The sequence below is a fragment of the Saccopteryx bilineata genome, chromosome 12, assembly GCF_036850765.1.
Source record: "Saccopteryx bilineata isolate mSacBil1 chromosome 12, mSacBil1_pri_phased_curated, whole genome shotgun sequence".
NCBI classification, from domain to species: domain Eukaryota; kingdom Metazoa; phylum Chordata; class Mammalia; order Chiroptera; family Emballonuridae; genus Saccopteryx; species Saccopteryx bilineata.
Window position 1 is genome coordinate 39,243,236 of NC_089501.1, and position 19,796 is coordinate 39,263,031.

The following is a 19,796-nucleotide window of genomic DNA, read 5'->3' on the forward strand; positions in this document are numbered from 1 at the left end:
TGACAGACATATAGAAATTTCTTTAAAAATGTGGGTGTCAACTTGCCTCCTTCCTCTTGTCCCTAGTAGTCTTGTTTGTAATAAATTTGGTATTAGGCATTATCTCCCCTTCTGGTTAGTCACGTTCTGGAATTCCTGTCTATAACACTTTCTCCAGTGGAAAAGGTCAGGAACCAGTGGGACAACACTCAGCACGGCGTCGAGCTGCGGCAGCAGCAGCTGGAGGACATGGTTATCGACAGTCTGCAGTGGGATGACCACAGGGAAGAGACCGAAGAACTTATGAGAAAGTACGAGGCTCGACTCTACATTCTTCAGCAAGCCCGAAGGGATCCACTTATCAAACAAATTTCTGATAATCAAGTAAGGCTCATTAGATACTTTTGGGGGGGCAATATTCATTTGTTGGATGTTACTTCTGTTAACTGTAATTTTTAGGACTCTTGTTATAATGTTTTTCCAAATTCTTAGACTATACATTGAAATTTATATAAAGAGTTTGATCAGGAAGAATTCTGAAAAATTTCTGGAGGCATAGCAAATAGAAACGCACATGTAGCTTAAATTGACAGCTCACTGACTCCTTGCAAATAGAACACAGGCACAAACCAGCGTCTAGAAAGAGAACATTTTCAGGATTCCGAGGACGACTCTTTTGTTCCCTTCATCTCTACTCTGAGGGCTATTTCGGTCTATGAGACTTCTTGAGACTTTCATTTGAGGGCTTCTGGAGGGAACAAGTCAGGTAATAAGTAATAAGTAAGCACAGTTTCTCTTAACACCTTATAACCAAACTTTTATCAGTGTCATCAGAGTAGGTAACTTTTGTGATCAGTTTGGTTATAGAGTTGGTATATTGAACATTTATGGTATTATTTTAAATTCTTTCTACAATCATGTAAAATGTTACTGAATTAGAGGTATGGCTTGTTAGGTTATGGTTTGGTGTAACATTTATATCCTTCAGATAGCCTAAGATGAAAGTGTGCATTTGTGAAGAATATAATAACGAATATGTGGGAATCACAAGCTAAAATATGAAGTATGTGTTTATTCTTCACACGTATACACTTACTCTGGTTACAGTTTACAAAACAAGGGCTAGGTGTCCTGATTCTCTCTGTTCGTCCTATCTGCTGATTGTTTTCACCAAATGAATCAAAAGTAATGGCAGCAAAGCCCGTGACTCTTCACTAAGGGAACACAATTAAAAGTGACTCCCATGCTTCAGTCATCACATTCAGAATATTCTTTTCTAATCGGCAATATGGTTATTCTCTCCTGAAACTTTAGAGTAGATTTTTTCTGTTGATTGCTACAAAAAAACACTATAGAAGCTTTCATTTGTCATTTAGATTTCATGCGTAGTATCTTGATCTAGGGGCTCTAGCAGAAGGAATGAAAAAAGACAAATGTTTGGAGGAAATAAAATACCTAGAAAAGATAATAATTTGTTAATGTCATGTGCTAGGTACCTGACCATTTTTCTTAGACATTTTCCTCTTCACTCCTATAATTATTTTGGTTTACACTTTCATGCAAGAGTTTGTCCAATAATTTGCTTATTTGTTTTGACATCTGTGTGTAAAATATGTTAAAACCTATTGGGACTATTTTGGTCATACTAGTTACTGAGTGCACAAGTCTAACAAATACATCTGAAATGACACCTTAGATATTGCTTCAAGAACTGGGTCCTGGTGATGGTGTCGTGATGGCATTTGACAATGTCCTGCAGAAGCTGCTGGAGGAATATGGTAACGATGACACGAGGAACGTGAAAGAGACCACCGAGTATCTAAAGACATCCTGGATCAATCTAAAACAAAGGTAAACGCTGAGGCCCTGGCAGGTAAATGTCTGTTGCCAAGTTGAAAATTTGATTTCTTTGGCTTTTTCATAGACACATGTCAAAGCATGTGACTAATGGAAGTACGTTTTACTATAATTTCTTTTTAATTTTTATACTGTATGGAGGTTTTTCTTGAATAAGTCTAAACCTTGCCAGTGATTATTTATGGTTCTGATTCTTTTTTATCCTCTTGGAGTTACCTAGAGAATGTCTTGTAGCACTGTGATGGTAAGAAACCCTTAGGTGTTCACAGCTGCCTTAGGGTAATATTTCATCCTCATGGTAATTAAAATAGTACGGTATTTGACCAGATCTCCCTCAGTTGAGGCTGAGAACACATGCATCCAACACTAGACACCTGAAATATGCTCTGTGTTTTTAGGGCTTAACTAATTTATTTTCTCCCATTACTCTGTCTAGTCGGTATATTTGGAACAGTCTAAAATAGCATATGGGTTTATAAGAGAGATTTTTTTTTCACTTGAACACCTAGGATTTGAGGACCTATATAGCAGTAGATAGCATCTTTTTAAGATGGCATATTTATATTCACCATCAGAAAAAATGTGTTTGTCTCCTGAGTAGTGCGGGGAGTGCGAGGGCTTAAGGGAATTATGATTTCACACACATATTTATCTATTTAAATACAACTGCTTGATACCTATGATATCAAAACACATTTATTTTCCAGTGAATAAAATAGATAATATTAGAATGCTTTATGATATATATTACTGGTAAAAAGAATAGCTAAGCATTTCACAACAGTTTGACATGGAGTCATTTTATATACTTTGAGAATGGCATCTTTAGTTAGAATTCCTAAAGTAGAGTTTTGGAAAAGTCAGTATAATGAGGGCAGTATATGAACATGAAAAACCTAGGTTCTGGCAAAAATAAGACTGGGGTAGCAAATGCAAAACTTCCTAAGTGGTCATAGCAGAGCATAGCTATATTACTGATCTTTCTAGCATTTTACATAACTGTTGTTTTGCAACATGTTATTTGAGTAAAGTGAGGATCCCAAAACTAAGGCAGGGAGGAAGATGAATTAAAAACAGCTTTAAGGTACAAACTTCCAGTTATAAAATTAAGCTCTGGGGATATCATGACCATCATGGTGACTGACTGTAGTTAACAGTGTGCTGTATTGTATATTTCAAAGTTGCTTAGTGGGTAGATCATAAAGGTTCTCATCACAAGAAGAAAATATTTGTAACTGTGGTGACGGATGTTTACTAGACTTACTGTGCTAATCATTTCACAATATATACATATATCAAATTATTATATTGAATACCTAAAACTAATACTAGGTTGAATGCTAATTATATTTTAGTTATTTTAAAAAAAAAAACAACTTTAACACTAAGAGAGGTGGTCCTTCATCATACTTTATCTCTTCCACAAATTCATGTAGAAGTTATGGCTTTATTTTTGTAAATAATACCCTCAAAAATTAATCATGGAGAAATGTGTGGCCTGCTTTATTTAGCACCCCCAATTTTTTTTTGCTTTTCCTTTGTAAATATTTTAAGACAGACTATAGCAGTCGTTAGATGGAAGAGGCAATTAAAAATGAATTATATTCCAAGGTGATCTTTCATTTATCATAGCTGAGACAGCCACACTGTTCCAATTTTTTGGTAGTTACAAGTAGTTTTCCTTATTCTAGTTTCTTTCCCCACTTGCGGGGGCGGGGGGTGATTACACATATTTATATCTACACATGATTTTAGGGATACTGTTACCTATAAAATGGAAATAAAACCAAACTGCGATTCACGAGTAACAGCTTGGGTTTCTAGTATTGAGAGGATTTTCTTGTTTAAACACAGTGGCATTCACAATTTTTAACCATTTTAATTGGAGATCTTTCTAAAATGTACAGATCTTTCCTTGCCTTCTTAAACAAAGTGTGTAAACTTATATTAAACATTTTTTTTTAAATTCTTGGCATTATTGTGTAAACATAACATTTTGTGAACATAAAATTAAGGAACTTTGAGAGCTGTATGTAACCTTACAGTTCATTTAAACCAATATTTCTCAACCTTTTTTATTTATATGATCAGGTCCCTGAAATACCTTTTTAGATACCTGCCCTTATGAAATTATAATACCATGGGTATACTATGTATCTGTTTCTGTACTTTATAGTTGTGCCTTATACATAAAGAGAGTAAATTTTTTTCCACTCCCCTCCTGCACCTTGTCCTGTCAAAGGACCACTTATCACCTCCCTGAAGAATGCGCTGTCTGATGGATGCTCTCAGACTCAGAGAAGTTTAAATGACGTGGTCAACATCACATAGCATAGCTAAGACGATGTTTTTTCAATACTAAATTATGATCATGTTCCGAGTTCTGAAGACTTGGTAGTAAATTTATTCAGGTTGCTATGCTTTCTGAGATTTTGAGCTTTATTTTTAGCGTATAAATTTTATTGAACACTTCTCATCGTCAGGCACTGTGCTAAACTCTTCCCATGCATTATTTTGTCTGATCCTCGCAACAGCCATAGAACAGACAGCATTTTCACCCACGCCGTGTAGGTGATTAAACTGCTTATATGGACACAGCTGGGATTGCAGTGCAAGCCTTTTGGTCTACGCAGCGAGCCTCTTACCTTCTTCTCCAATACTTGTGTTATCTCCTTTGTGATGAGAAAGTCAGCTCTTGCTGCTGATGGCTCCATGTACTCGCTCTGAGATCTGTGATTCCGCTTACTGGTTCTTACCTGTGTTAAGATGAGAAGCCCGATCTGATTAAAGCTGTGAGGCCTCTGGTATGAATAATGTCACACTCTGCAGTATGTGGCCATGGTGCCCTCTATGATGGCTGCCGAGAGGCCCTGTACCATGGCTCACCTCTTATCTCCCAGCTGTATTCTGAATATACATCACTGGCAGCCAAGTGCTGGAGAGATGTAGGGTTATTATACTTGCCAGTGGAATATTGTTATTGCAGGATAGTGTGTGAACTTTAATATCAGCTTTCAAAGGAAATGTTTTCTGTGAATTGTAATTGGCCTAAGTAATTTGGCCATTCACAGCGACAGGTCCATAGTCCCTTATCTGCAGTGCCAAAATCCAATATGCTGAGATATCCGAAAGCCCTGACTTGACGTGAGACTATTTATTAGAGTCTTGATTTACCCGGCATAGTGCGAATAGATTGTTCCTAAGTGCGGAGATATTAATGTGTTTGCTGCTTCAGATCCTATTTAGGGGTAATGTGTCATATAGATACATTCATAATAGTGCTCTAATGCACAAAAAATTTTAAATCCTGAAACACAACTGGCTCTCGATATTTTGGATTCTGCGTACAGCAGGTCTGTCTCTAACGTTTTAAACTGATTGATATATCTTGGCCACAGCTCTTTCAACTTGGGATTATTTTTCTTTTTCATCTCTTAATGCCAATTAACAATCTCTATTACTACTAACTGAGATAGCAATTGTTGAAATGAGTTCATAGTAACTTTTGGAGTGCAGATGCCCGATTTGGGTCTGAAATGCTTTTTTAACCCTGGAGTACCCCTGTGTGTGTGTGTGTTGTGTGTGTGTGTGTGTGTGTAGATAGATATGTGTTTATGTTTATATACACACTTAGTCTCATATACATATACACACATCGTTATTTGTGCTGAATTATTGTAAAGGAAATGAGATAATGTAACTTTATGTGTTAAAGACTACCTTTAGACAATTAATTCCTGTGTATTTTGCTCCTTGCCCTGACCCCCAGAAGCTGTGCTTTGCCTGACCTCTTTAAAAGCAATCCTCAGTGTGCGTAGTCAGAGTGGAAAGTGCACTGACTATGATGTCTTGTGATCCTTGATGAAAATCCCAACTTATTCACTTCCCATCTGTGTGACTTACCACACTCAAGCATGTTATTTCAAATCACTGCTTCTTCCTTTCCTTGTTTCTAATGCGAATAACATATCTAAGTGCAGGATTACTGTGAGGATCAAACATTATGTGCAAAAGTTTCTCATCCCTGTTATGTGCTCACCAAAAGGTTAGCCAGATTATCGTCGTGTGCTCTGTGATCTGATGTTTTCCTCAGAGACGCACTGCCCTGCCATCGGTTTCAGGGGACTGGTGAAGTCAGCAGAAGGCTGAGCCAGTACCAGTTGTTTGGTCTGTAGTCATTTTGAACAGTCTCTGTGTGCATTAATCACAAAATAGTTGATTATTTGATTTACTGAATGTGGTATAGTACTCCAAGTTTGTTACCAGATGAAACTGTTAGAATATGTGACATTCTCGGCGAGTGTCTTAGTCCGTTCAGGCTGCTGTAACGAAGTACCGCAGACTGGGTGGTTTATAAACAAGGGAAGTGTACTTCTCCCAGTTCTGGAGTCCAGAAGTACAAGGTCAGGACCAGCATGGTTGAGTGGGGGACGTCTTCTGGGTCACAGACTGCTCAGTGTACCCTCCCTGGTGGAAGGGGTAGGGGAGCTCTCTCGGGACTCCTTTACAAGGGCACTAATCTGCTTTTATGACCTAATCACTCTGCAAAGGCTGACCTCCCTCGCATTGGGTTTAATATTATAAAATAGGAATTTGGGGAGGAACAGACACATTTGAACCATAGCATTGAATAAGATCATCACAGGTGCTGACTTTACATTGCATTTTATGTTTTTCTGCCTAAGCAGAAGTCTAACCATCCTGGAAAGAAAGGATGTAGTTTTAAAAAGACAGTTATTTCATGTAAGAGCCACAAATGCAGCTTTATCTAGTGAGGAAACTCCATTTTCTCTTCTTGCAGTGCCACTGTCTTTCTAATTCATGTTCATTAACTTATTAATAATGGCCAGCTGGACGTGTGGGAGATGCATAGTTCACAAAGGGTCACATAAATACTGTGTCTGTGAGGGACTGAATCTGTAAAGCCCTTAACTATTTTGAGAACAGATTATAGCTGTAGCTGGTAGCTCAATGTATAGGACATCAACTTAGCATATGGACATCCTGGGTTTGATTCCTGGTCAGGGCAAACATGAGAAGTTACCATCTGCTTCTCTTCTCCTCCTTCTCCCCCTTCATTCTCTCTCTTCCCTTCGCACAACCAGTAACTTCATTGGTTTGAGTGGGACCCTGGGCACTGAGGATAGTTCCATTGGTCAGAGTGCATCAGCCTCAGGCACTAAAAATGGCTCCTTACTCTAGTATCGGCCATGAAATTGCTGGATGGATCCTGGTCAGGGCACATGCGGGAGTCTCTCTCACTATCTCTCCTCTTCTCACTTAAAAAACAAAACAAAACAAAACAAAAAACATATTACATTCCAAAATTTAAATTTACCTTTGATTGCTTTCCCAATTTTTTTTGTTGTATATTTAGAAACTTCCATTATTTCTGTTATCACTATTTCAATAGTGGTTGTTTATTGTCCCTAATCATTAGTAAAAATGAAGCATTTTTCTTCTTCAGTTATCCATTTTATATTTTGTCAGTTTCTTTTAACAGTGATCATTAGAAGATGCTTATATTGAGACTGTGTTCAATGACCTGACATCAACCAGGCTCCACCTTTGTGCTCTTAAAACAGAAGCTATAGCTGCTGTCACTCCCACATCAGTGACCCTGGCCCTGGGTGGGGTGTACGGGCAACTTATCCTTCTGGCCTGTACATCAGTCAGTATGAGGTTCAGAGATCTGGGCCAGGCAGCTTGATTTATCTTCTCAGAAGCTTACTTACCTCCCCAAAAGTCACTTTATTTTCAACCTGTTTCTTTTATTATTTTTGCTAGCATTTTATTTTCAGTTTTTTCTACTGAATTGGGAAGGATGCTGACAAAGTATAAAAATTATAATCTGTATTTTCCTCTTTTGTGATATTGTTTTAATATTCAGTCACTATTTTATTGCCTTTCCAAAACCACACTGTCTTTATAGTATATGTCTAAGAATTCTAATGTCTTCATTTTATGAAAGTTAAGCTCAAGCAGTGAGATATTTTGAGTATATTTAACGCCACAATAAACAAACCAAAGGACCAGTGTTTGTTGTCTTCTGCCTTCCCTTTGTTGTTAATTAGTTAATTAATCAAATGTGTATTTATCTTCCTCTATTTGTCAGGCTTTGTCATCAGCTCCTTGCTTCGGCCATAAGCAATGCCCTCTGCCTACTCCCAGGAAGCTGACCTTCCATAGGGAAAGCCAGGCTGTAAATAAGAAATTATGATATAATTATAGGAGCTATTTTGGAGGAAAAGAAAATTAAGGAGGTATACATAAGAGAGGGACTTTTTTAGCATGGGTAAATTTAGAAAGCACAATTTAGAAGGCAGTTGGGCTGATTCAGGTTAAGAGGAACCATCCGAAAAATATCCTAGAGTAAACAGCAAATGTAAAAGTCATAAGGCAAGAAAAGAGCATTTAATGTGGTTGAAATATAATGAATAAGGGGGTTTGAGATGTAGTAGAAGAGGGGGAAAAATACACATTAATAATAATTCCAGCCTGACCTGTGGTGGCGCAGTGGATAAAGCGTAGACCTGGAAATGCTGAGGTCACCAGTTTGAAACCCTGGGCTTGCCTGGTCAAGGCACATATGGGAGTTGATGCTTCCAGCTCCTCCCCCCTGTCTCTCTCCCCCCTCTCTCTCTGTCTCTCTCTCTCCTCTCTAAAATGAATAAATAAAAAAAAATAATAATAATTCCAATAGCTTTTAATAATTCCAGTAACTTTTCATTGTACTTGTAGTATCCAAACTCCAAGGAAGTGACACAAAAATACTAAATTTAATCTCTCTGAATCTTATGTGGAGAATAGATTGTAAGGGCACAAGACAGAAATCTTTGTATAACAGGGATCGGTCACCAAAAGACCATATAGATCATTGGAGATATCTGGTGTGACTAATTCTTCATTAAATCAACTGCATTTCCGGCCCTGGCCGGTTGGCTCAGCGGTAGAGCGTCGGCCTGGTGTGCGGGGGACCCAGGTTCGATTTCCGGACAGGGCACATAGGAAAAGCGCCCATTTGCTTCTCCACCCCCTCCTCCTTCCTCTCTGTCTCTCTCTTCCCCTCCCGCAGCCAAGGACCATTGGAGCAAAGATGGCCCGGGCGCTGGGTATGGCTCCTTGACCTCTGCCCCAGGCGCTAGAGTGGCTCTGGTCGCCGCAGAGCGACCCCCTGGTGGGCAGAGCTTCGCCCCTGGTGGGCCTGCCGGGTGGATCCCGGTCAGGCGCATGCGGGAGTCTGTCTGACTGTCTCTCCCCGTTTCCAGCTTCAGAAAAATACAAAAAAAAAAAAAAAATCAACTGCATTTCCCCAAAGGGTGTTTTAATATATTTTCCAGCTAAATCTTATTTTAGTTACGAAAGAACAAAATTACCTTGTGAAGGTACCCACTGAAAAGCTGAAACCATGTTTCATTGCAAGTTTTCTACATGCCACTCAAACTACTGATGCTACCATTTTTCTGCTCTAAGAAAAATAAATATATTTAAATCTCATGCAACTGTAAAGGTCACCTTTTAAGTATAACAGCATTTAGCAACACATATTTGTAGGTTTTCTGAGATGCTTTTTCCATTAAAGTCTAAAAAAAAGAAATATCTATTTATGTTCAGTCACTCTTTTGACCAACTATAAGCACATGCACACTAGATTAACTAATACATCTTGTAGCTTAAAATATCGTGTTATTTAACATTTTAAAAATAATATTTAAACAAGGCAGTTATGTGGGTGGCCATGTTTTGTTATGCTCCAAAATAATTCTAAGCTCTTTTGATTGATGACTATAAACTATTTTGTAATATATCAGCTGCTTTTATAACATAAATCTCTTTAAAAGCTTAGAGTTTACATTTTAAGAATCTCCGTTTCCTTTAACGTAAACTATTATGAATCTGTCACCAATGAATTCCTTTAATCCTTTATGGGAAGCTCTATATTTTTAGCCTGTGCCATTTCTTGTACTAAAGAATTCTATAGTTTGTTACTTCTGTTTGAAGTAAAAAAAATCTTGTTTCTCCTATAGTTACCCTTCTACTTCAAATGTTTTATCTTTTAAGTTTTCAGCCTGTTCTTATTCTTTATGATTTGTAGGTTAAAAAAGATTTTTACAAAACTTTTCTGCCTTTGACTAGTAGCCACAATTTCCTAACCTTCAAATGATTTTTTCCTATAGTAGTTAGTGTTCCTTCCCCTCTATTCTCTCATTAGATTTCTGAGAACTTCCCCAAGCTCTGCTCTGGTCTTTCTTGAGACGCAGAAACCAGAACCGGCTGCTATAAGCTCTGCATTGCGAACTGTAGACTAATGTAAGTTTAGTGCTGGATGTGCTCTCAGGAAACTTCCACATGAATACTTCCCAACCTTTCTGCTTTCTGCACACCACACATCCACTCCTGTCAGTCTCGCTGCACTTACATGCGGTGATTCTTAAAGCAGCCGAGTTTGAAGCTAGGGTTGGGGTGGGAATGGAGAAACTCTTCAGGCAGGTTTTATCATCTTTGTGATGTGATGGATTTTGTAGTCTTAAAAGGATCCTTAGAGAATCTGAAATAGGTCTCTTACTCGTCCAGTCCAAGCATCTTAAGGATGGAAAAAAAAAACAATTGGAGAATTAAAATGATTTGCCCCAAGCTTTATAGCTAACAAGTGGCAGAGGTATAAAATTTGGTTGTCTTCCTCTGAGAGCAATGCCCTCATGACATTTCTGGTAATTGATTAGCCTGTGTACTAAAGAGTACATATAATCTCCTGAGCCTCTAATTTTAGCAATTATTTTTGTTCTTGTAGTGGTAGGATACATCATGTGAAAATCCTTGAAAATGGATAAAGGATTCTTGGAGTGTCCAGTACACCATACTCTAATCGAATACCATACTCGCGATCTAATTTTTACAATGACTAAAATGGGCGTTGTGGAGAACTGATACCTTTGAGGTATATTCTATTGAATATTAGCAATTTCACAGAGAATTATATTAATTAAAAAATTAGAGTATAAATTAATATACTGTATATACTATGATTATAAAATTTTTAAACGTGTATTTATTGTAATATGGAGATAATTTGGACTGCTGTAAATAGAGTTTAGTTTTTAGTATGTTCATTTTTTTTTAGTAGTTGATTACATGCATGATAAAAAAGTATGATATTAGAGAGATGTGAATTTTAAAAAAAAATCTTCCGCCTGACCTGTGGTGGCACAGTGGATAGAGCTTCAACCTGGAACGCTGAGGTCACTGGTTCAAAGCCCTGGTCAAGGCACATACGGGAGTTGATGCTTCCTGCTCCTCTTCTCTCTCTCTCTCTCTCTCTCTTCTCTCTCTCTCCTCTCTCCTCTCTCTCTGAAAAATGAATAAATAAAATCTAAAAAATTTTTTTTCAAGACATTTTTAATTAAATTGCATGACTTTAGGTTTCTATCCCCCTAGGGCCTGGTTCTTGATGCTTGTTTGGTATATATAATAATTGTCTCTTGTGTATAAGGAATCCTCTGACTTTGTCCATAGAGTTCTCAGACATGTACATCTTTTCCTCTAATATGGACATTTTAAGGTTTCTTAGAAATAATGTATAATGATCTGTTTTTACTCTAGCTGTTTGCCACATAACCTATTATGTACATATAAAATGAAACTGTTTGACTTAATTGCTAAATTTTATCTGAGTGTTTTTAGAACCAGAATCATCTGTTCATGGTTAATTGCACATGTGTACTACTTTGACTTTTTTGCTTTCTAGCAACTTTTTGGGACAGGCTCTATTTGCCTATTGCTAGTGTTTTTTACTGTTATGTTTTAGTGATTGTAAATATGGGCAGGCTTAGGTGGAAGATAAAACACCACCGCCAGAAACACCTAAATTCTAATGGGTAACTTATAAATTTTAAAAACTAAAGAAATGTAGGAACATGATTACCATAACAACAACAGCAACAACAAAAAACATTAAAAAGAACTGAAAGGTTTATAACAAAAAATCATAATTCTCTCACTCTTCACCACAATCCCCCTCCATGGAGGCAATAACTTTTTCTTCTTTAGCTTCTCATGATATCATATATTTCCATATGCCAAATAAAATGACTATGCTATTTTCTTTCAATTCATCAATATTAGACGTTGTCTATTGACATTTTGTTCTGGTAGATACAGGGTGGGGCAAAAGTAGGTTTACAGTTGTGAGTACATGAAATGGAATTTATTCTTATATTATTATTTATTAATTATTATATTATTTTCCATACAAACCACTGCAAACCTACTTTTGCCCCAGCCTCTAACTAGGATAGAGCTTTCTAATGCCACCATTCTTTTTTCTTCCTTTCCTCATCATTAACATTTTCTAATGCTTTTTTTTTAATGGTGGAAAATACACATTGCATAAAGTTTACCATGTTAACTATTTTTGACCATACAGTTCAGTGGTGTTAAATATATTCACATTGTTGCTCCACTATCACCACCATCATCCCCATAACTCTTTTCATCTTATAGACTGGAACATTACATCCATTTAATAAACTCCCAATTTTCCCCTTGCCCAAGCCCCTGGCAACCACAATTCCACTTTCTGTCTCTATGCATTTGACTATGCTGAATACCTCAGCTAAGTGGAATCATACAATATTTGTACTTTTGTGATTGGCTTATAGTACTTAGCGTAGTATCCTTTACGTTCATCCATGTCGTAGCATCTGTCAGAATTTTCTTTCTTTTGAAGGCTGAATAATAGCCTATTGCATGTATATACAACACTTTGCTTTTCGTCCATTCATTGATGGACACTTGAGTTGCTTCTATGTTTTAGTCTTTGTGAGTAATGCTGCTGTGAACATGGGTGTACAGCTATCTCTTTGAGACCCTGCTTTTGATTCTTTTGGGTATACATCCAGAAGTAGAATTGCTGGATGATATATTAACTTTATTTTTAGTTTCAGTATTTTGAAGAACTGCTATATTATTTTCCGATACATATTTTCCGATATTTAGATAAGCAGATATTCAGCGTTGACATCATTCTGCCCATCTAAATATCATTAACAGCTGAGCCCTGAAGTTTACTATAATTCTGCTTCCCTTGTTTTACTGAAATTAATAATTACATTGCTTTTATATGCTTAGTTTTCTTTGCACCTATTGGTAATTCTTCCCCCACTTTCCAAAGGCCTGACAGTATGATTTCCCACAAAGTCAATCACATTAAGCAGCCTGTCCCTTTTAATGTTTTTGCTTGGAAACATGCTGTCTAGGACTGCTGCCCAGCATCATCCTGGGGATTTGCGGTGCTTTCCTCCCAGTCTGGAATCCCTATTTCCTGGATCTCATGGGGTTTTGCTTTGTTAGGGGTTTGTTTTTTGGATCCTATTTTAGGTTATTTTTTTTCGCTTTGTCAGGGTGTATTCTTTGTTCATTTTGTCAAGTCAAAACAAGACACATGGCAGTTGGAATGTGATGACAGCCCTCATCTGGTCCCGTTTGGACTCATCACCCTTTTTTCTGAGCTCCCCTCTCACCATCCATGGGCGAGCCACTCCCTGTGCTGGGGCTCCTGTTTTCATGCTTCTCGGGTCCTCTGTCTGGATTTACAAACTGAGTTTTGTGGAGGACATCTCTTAGTAGCTTTTTGAAGAATAATGTCATGGAGGTCATTTTAAAGACATAAATAGATTTTCATTATTCTATAAATGCTTATTATTATACTGTAATGAGGACTGAAAAATATGGAGATATAAAAGACTGCTCCCACCCACAGTGAATTTACAGAATAGGTGGACAGACAAGAAATCTCTGTAATGTAGTTAAAGTTAAATGCAAGAGTGAAGGGTCACAATCCAAGGGCCTCCTAGGATATACATGTGATTAATTTCTGTATGAAGAAGAAGCGTATTGACCTTTTATGAACTCAGCACAAGGGAGACTAATTGGCCTGGGATGTTTTGAAGGAGATAGTCATTGACCTTTCAAGGTTTGGTAGGATTTTGATAAGTGGAGATGGTCAGAATGACATTTATATGTAGACATAAAATTTTTATGTGGGCATAATACTGAGAATATTCTAGAGAAAAAGGAGCATACTACCGTGACCTGAACAGGGTATTGGAGAGAACTTGTGGATAAAGCTGGAAAAGTAAGTTAGTGAAGGACACGGAGGGCACTGGGTCTCAGGAAGAACAATGTGATTTTAGCTAGACACCACTGGCGGTTTATAGTATGTAAATGCAAAGAGAGGTTGCTGACATTCCAGAGTGTCACATAAATGACATCATGGCTATGCAGCTTTTGTGCCTGGCTTTTTTCTTTTAGCACAGTGCACCTGGGATTCTGTCCCCATTGTTTAATCTATCAGTAGTTTATTTCCATTGCTCAGTAGTATTCCATTATGTGCATGTACCACAGTTTGACCAGTTACCAGTGGATGACTTTTGGGTTATTATCAGTTTTTGGCCATTAAGAGTAAAGCTGCCATAAACATTTGCATATGGATCTGGTGTGGATGTGTTTTCATTTCTCTTGGGTAAGTATTTAGGATTGCTAGGTTGTATCTTAAGTACATGGTTAACTTTATTTTTAAAATACCAAAGTGTTTTTCAAAATGGCTGTGCAGTTTTCCACTGCTGCTTGCAATGTGTGAGAATTACAATTACTCTTTCCCACCAACACTTGATATAGTGACTTTTTAAAGTCATTCTAATACGTAGTGATACCTCAGTGTGGTTGGAATTTACGTTTCTCTGATATTAATGGTGCTGAGTATCATTTTATGTACTTGTTTGCCATCCATATATCTTCAGTGATGATGTGTCTGATTAAATCTTAGACCCATTATTTTAAAGAGTGTGTTTATTGATGTATAAAAAGGAAAACTTCATCATAAATTCAAAGCATGCAGAAAAGTACAAATAAAAAAGTAAACCACTTTAAATCAAACCACCTCGAAATTACTGTTTTATTTTTTTTTTAATTTACTTATTTTTTTTAACTGAAGCTGGAAACGAGGAGAGACAGTCAGACAGACTCCCGCATGCGCCCGACCGGGATCCACCCGGCACGCCCACAAGGGGGCGATGCTCTGCCCACCAGGGGGTGATACTCTGCCCCTCTGGGGCGTCGCTCTGCCGCGACCAGAGCCACTCTAGCGCCTGGGGCAGAGGGCAAGGAGCCATCCCCAGCGCCCGGGCCATCTTTGCTCCAATGGAGCCTCGCTGAGGGAGGTGAAGAGAGAGACAGAGAGGAAGGAGAGGGGGAGGGGTGGAGAAGCAGATGGGCGCTTCTCCTGTGTGCCCTGGCTGGGAATCGGAAATTACTGTTTTAATATTGTTAACCTGCAAGCAAAAGAACAGACGGACAGATGGTGATGAATGGCTGGCTGAGTGCATGGACAATTAAAAATATATATAAGTGAGATATGACATGTGCTGATTCTTAGAAATTGGGATTATAGTTTATATACCATGAAATACACCATTTAAATTGTACAAATAAGTGGTTTTTAGTATATTTCCTATGTTGTAAAAACATCACCACGCCCTTAATTTCTGTACATTTTATCACCCCTAAAAGAAACTCATCCCTCATTAGCAGTCAGTCTCCTTTGCTTCTCCCCCACCACCCCCCATTCCTAGTCAACAGCTGATGAGTATTCTTGCTCCGTGGATTTACCTCTTTAGGTAATATCTCATAAATGAAATTGCACAAAATGTGGACTTTTGTATCCGTCCTCTCACTTGGCTTAAGATCAGGGTTCATTCATGTTGTAGCATATATCAGCACTTCATTCCTTTTTATGGCTGACTACTGTTTCCTGAATGAGTATATTAAATTTTGTTTATCAATTCCCCTCTCAATTGATGGGTACTTAGGTTGATTCTACCATTTTGCTATTATAAATAATGCTGCAATAAACATTTGTGTACAAGTTTTTTAATGGACATATGTTTTCAATTCTCTTGGGATTCAAGATGTAGAAGTAAAATTGTACCCATTTTGAAAATTAAGTTGCTTGTTTTCTTATTATAATGCTTTAGGTTATATAAAGTTTTAAAAGTTGACATTACAGGTGTGTATATCCCTTAAATCATGCAACTATGCAACTCCAAGATACTTCTATATTTTAATTTATAATTAATGAATGGCTTATGAAAGGTTGATTATCCACTGTCTTCCAAAAGTAATATTAAGTCAACTTAAGAACTAATTTGTATTGATTTGAATTATTTTAAATATACAAAGCAAGCCCTTTGGATTCTTTTACCTTAAATGTTTCTTTGAATATCACTTCTTTTAGAATTCACTAAGTCACTTATTGTGTGCATATTTATTGGTGTTGCCTTTTGAATGTCAGGCATTATAAGAAGGTATTGAAATAAAACAGATGCAGAATAACTTAAAACAATTGTGAGTTATAAAATGTAGTCATAATTATATTATGATATAGATGTGATTTTTGTTAATAGGTACATCTCTCTCGCCCTCTCCCTCTTCTCACAATGCATATCACCCCTCCATTAAGGACTATTCAAACACACACACATAAATAAATCTCCCAGTTACATTGGGTACTTAAATAAATACGGGTTCCTTTGAGGCTGTCCGTTAATGTTTTCTTTAGGGTGTGCCTGATGTGGACTGCCACACTGTAAGTAATGGAGACGTGCCTGTCGTGTTGTTTCTTGCAGCATTGCTGACAGACAGAGTGCCTTGGAGGCTGAGCTGAAGACAGTGCAGGCCTCTCGCAGGGACCTGGAGAACTTCCTAAAGTGGTTGCAAGAAGCAGAAACCACGGTTAATGTGCTTGCAGACGCCTCTCAGCGGGAGGATGCTCTTCAGGACACCGTCTTGGCCAAGGAGCTCACACAGCAGATGCAGGCAAGTTGCGCGGAAAAAGGCGACCAGTACTTATTTACCATTAACGCCTTACTACCACGAACCTTCTCTCCTTTCATACGACCCCTAACTAGTGCCACCCCAATAAGTGGCATTGAAAAAATCATTGCCATTAAAAGGTGAGTTCATCACCTTATATTCTGTTACGAAATCCATGCTCTCTTGTGAATAATTGGTTTCTGGACATAAGATCTAGAAAACACATTTACTTAATAGTTGAGGAGAAAATACTTTGTTTTATGGAAGTAATAATTGTTTATTCAGACTTCTAAGCTCATAGCTGTTCTGTTTTCTGTCATTTTAAGCCCTATTACAGTTAGCCTTATTGAATCTTACATTATAAGAGCATTTCCTCTTAAAATGAAGTTGTTTCTTTCTCCATTTATTGTAAATACTTAATATAAAAGCTGTAAAGGCTCAGTGGCTTAGTTTACAACCAAGAACATTGGGCTTGAAGGTATTACTTTTATGTCTTTAGCTTGATAAATATGATATATTCTGCCTGAGTTTCAAGCTTTCCTTCTACACAAAATGCGATAATACAAAATCTTTTCTTTAAAAGAATTGTGAGGAATCTTATGAAGCATATCTGTATCCTTTTCCTGTCCCCAAGTTGGGTCAGTGTCCTTGAACTCCCATTTCTTTGTATAGAATGACCTACTCTTGCTAATCCCTTGGTTTAAGATCTGTTTGATGGAACAGTTTCCTTGCTAACTATCTTATACTTTAACCCAGTGACAATGGGGAGAAGTCACTAAAGGGTGTTAAGCAATAGAGTGATGCAATGGGATTTGTATTTCATAGGACTCCAGCTGATGGTATTATGAGGGGTGCATTAGAACCCAGCAAGACTGAGCAAAGCTGTACCTTAGGATGTAAGTGTCTGAAGCCAACTGGTCAGAGGTGGTAATGACCAGGAATGAGTCAATAGGACGGGGCATAGACCTAAGGACTTGATAGTAAGGGGAGGAGAAGAGGTAGAGACAAAGATGATTGCCAGGCGGTATTAGAGCCTGAGATTGGAATACAGATATAGAAATGTCAAGTGGGTGCTGTAGGTTAGTGGGATGTGTGATGGGATGGTACATGTCATTTTGACTATGTTGAGCATTTGAGTGACACCCAGGAGGAGATGCCTGCTATGCATTAGTCACTATGGGTCTGTATTCAGATGAGACACTTTGGACAAAGATGGAGAAACTTTTTGTTGCTGTTTTTGAATGATGAAAGTCTGTTATTGACTTCTCTGTTTATCTATTAATTCAAATGCATTTATTCATGATTTCCACACCCACATTGTAACATATTATCATTTTAAGCATTATATTTTTAACATGTAAGCTTTACATTTTTGTAGTCCCAATGAGATGAGATGCTGCAATTGTCCCCTGGGTGAAATCCTGCCGCCCTGCTGCTTTCCTGGGTAGTGTTATAACAGACGGCTGTTTTGCTTTCAAACAGTATGTGCTTTGGGCTTATTGTGTTTTCATCACCTGTATTCTCTTCCAGCCTAATTTTCATCCTCTGGTTCTGTAGGTTCAGACTTTGATTGTTTAGATTGTTTCCAGTCTTCCCCCTGTACCCAGCTCCATAACTAGTGTAATGTTTGGGGGCACATACCTGTATCATTGAGACTTTCCCTGCTGGTTTAGGGACAGGAATTCAAACTTCATATTTTTTGATAACAGCTTTATTGAGATATAATTTATATGACATACAGTTCATCCATTGAAAAAGTACAGCCGAGTTGTGTGTGTGTATATGTGTGTGTGTGTGTGTGTATATCTCTCTCTCTCTTAACAGTTGTGCAGCCATCATCACAATTAGAATATTTTCAGCACCTCTGAAAGAAACCCTGTACCTGGGTGCTTGCAACTCTTAAATCCCCTACCCCTAAACGATCACTAATCTACTTTCTGTTTCTATCTATTTGCTTAATGAGTTAATACTTTAAACTGGATCCTCAATTGACTACCTCTTCTGATTTTGCCTTTGTGTAGCTATTTTAACAGTGTTAGCCTATCCAGAAGGAGGCAGTATAGGTTCTCAGTATAGGCTCCAGGGGGAAAAGAATTAACACAGCAGAAGCCCAGAAAAACACTGATTGATAAACACAACTCTGTGAGACCCAGGAGAGGACTTTAAATCATGCTAAAATCAAGCACCAGGAAGGCAGAAGAAGTAAAACCAGAGAAACACATACTTTAAAATACCGTGTTTCTTGTAAAGAATCATAACAGCAATAGAGAAAGGTGAAAATGCACCATTCCCTGGGTTATTAGTTTGAGCAGGACACTGATAATGAGAACTGTCTGGGTGCTATTTTTGGCTTTGCTCTTTGACTCAGTCATTTAATCATTCTGGGTTACTTTGCTGATTTCTTAGTAGTACTTTACCCCACTGAATATTTATGGTCCTTCAAGCTGCAGCAGAAAATGCATCTCAAATTGTACACATGCCTATAAAACTCAGAAATGCTGTACTTGGTTTTTATACCATATAATCATGTCTTATATTTCTTACTCATTAAATTAAAACAGCTTTATGACAGCTGAAGTGAGATCATGAAGATGCTGTCTAAGGGGAAATGGGGTAATTCGGGATGTTCAGTAGTCATCTACAGACTTTTTGGTTTTATTAACTTTGCTGTTTAATTGGAGGAGTCCTAACCTAACGTTGGAATTTGGTTTTGAAGGGCTTTCGTCCTAGGCAGCATCTCTGAGTGACTCTGCTTTTAGGGTGTCCTTAGCTGAAGCCACATACCCCCTGCAGGTATTTTTGTTTTGTTTCAGATGATCTGGTTCTGAGACCTGCCTGGAGGTGATTTATTAGCACTTAACGGATGGGCTGATATCATTAGAGTCAGGTACCCTCATACGCTCCTCAAGATTTATAACGGGGTCTATTCACTCAGGGGTCTGTTCACTCATGGCACAGAGCACGGCCAGAGCTGCGTGCAGTCAGGGAGTGAGCGCATTCCTCTTTACAGTGAGCGAGTGAATGATACTTGATCTCTTAATAGAAACCTGCTAGGAGGCATGCACCGTGGTGGCGATGTGTTGAATCTCTGT

The 19,796-nt window shown here is 37.9% G+C and overlaps 1 protein-coding gene across 6 annotated transcripts in view; it reads left to right on the plus strand.

Moving 5' to 3' along the window:
- UTRN (utrophin) overlaps positions 1-19,796 on the plus strand; it is a 510,071-nt gene that overhangs the window by 249,469 nt on the left and 240,806 nt on the right. For all 6 annotated transcript variants that reach the window (XM_066248060.1, XM_066248061.1, XM_066248058.1 and 3 more), the window contains 3 exons: positions 158-363; positions 1,676-1,830; positions 16,518-16,707. In XM_066248060.1, coding sequence (XP_066104157.1) covers positions 158-363; positions 1,676-1,830; positions 16,518-16,707 — 551 coding nt within the window. The remainder of the gene's footprint in view (positions 1-157; positions 364-1,675; positions 1,831-16,517; positions 16,708-19,796) is intronic.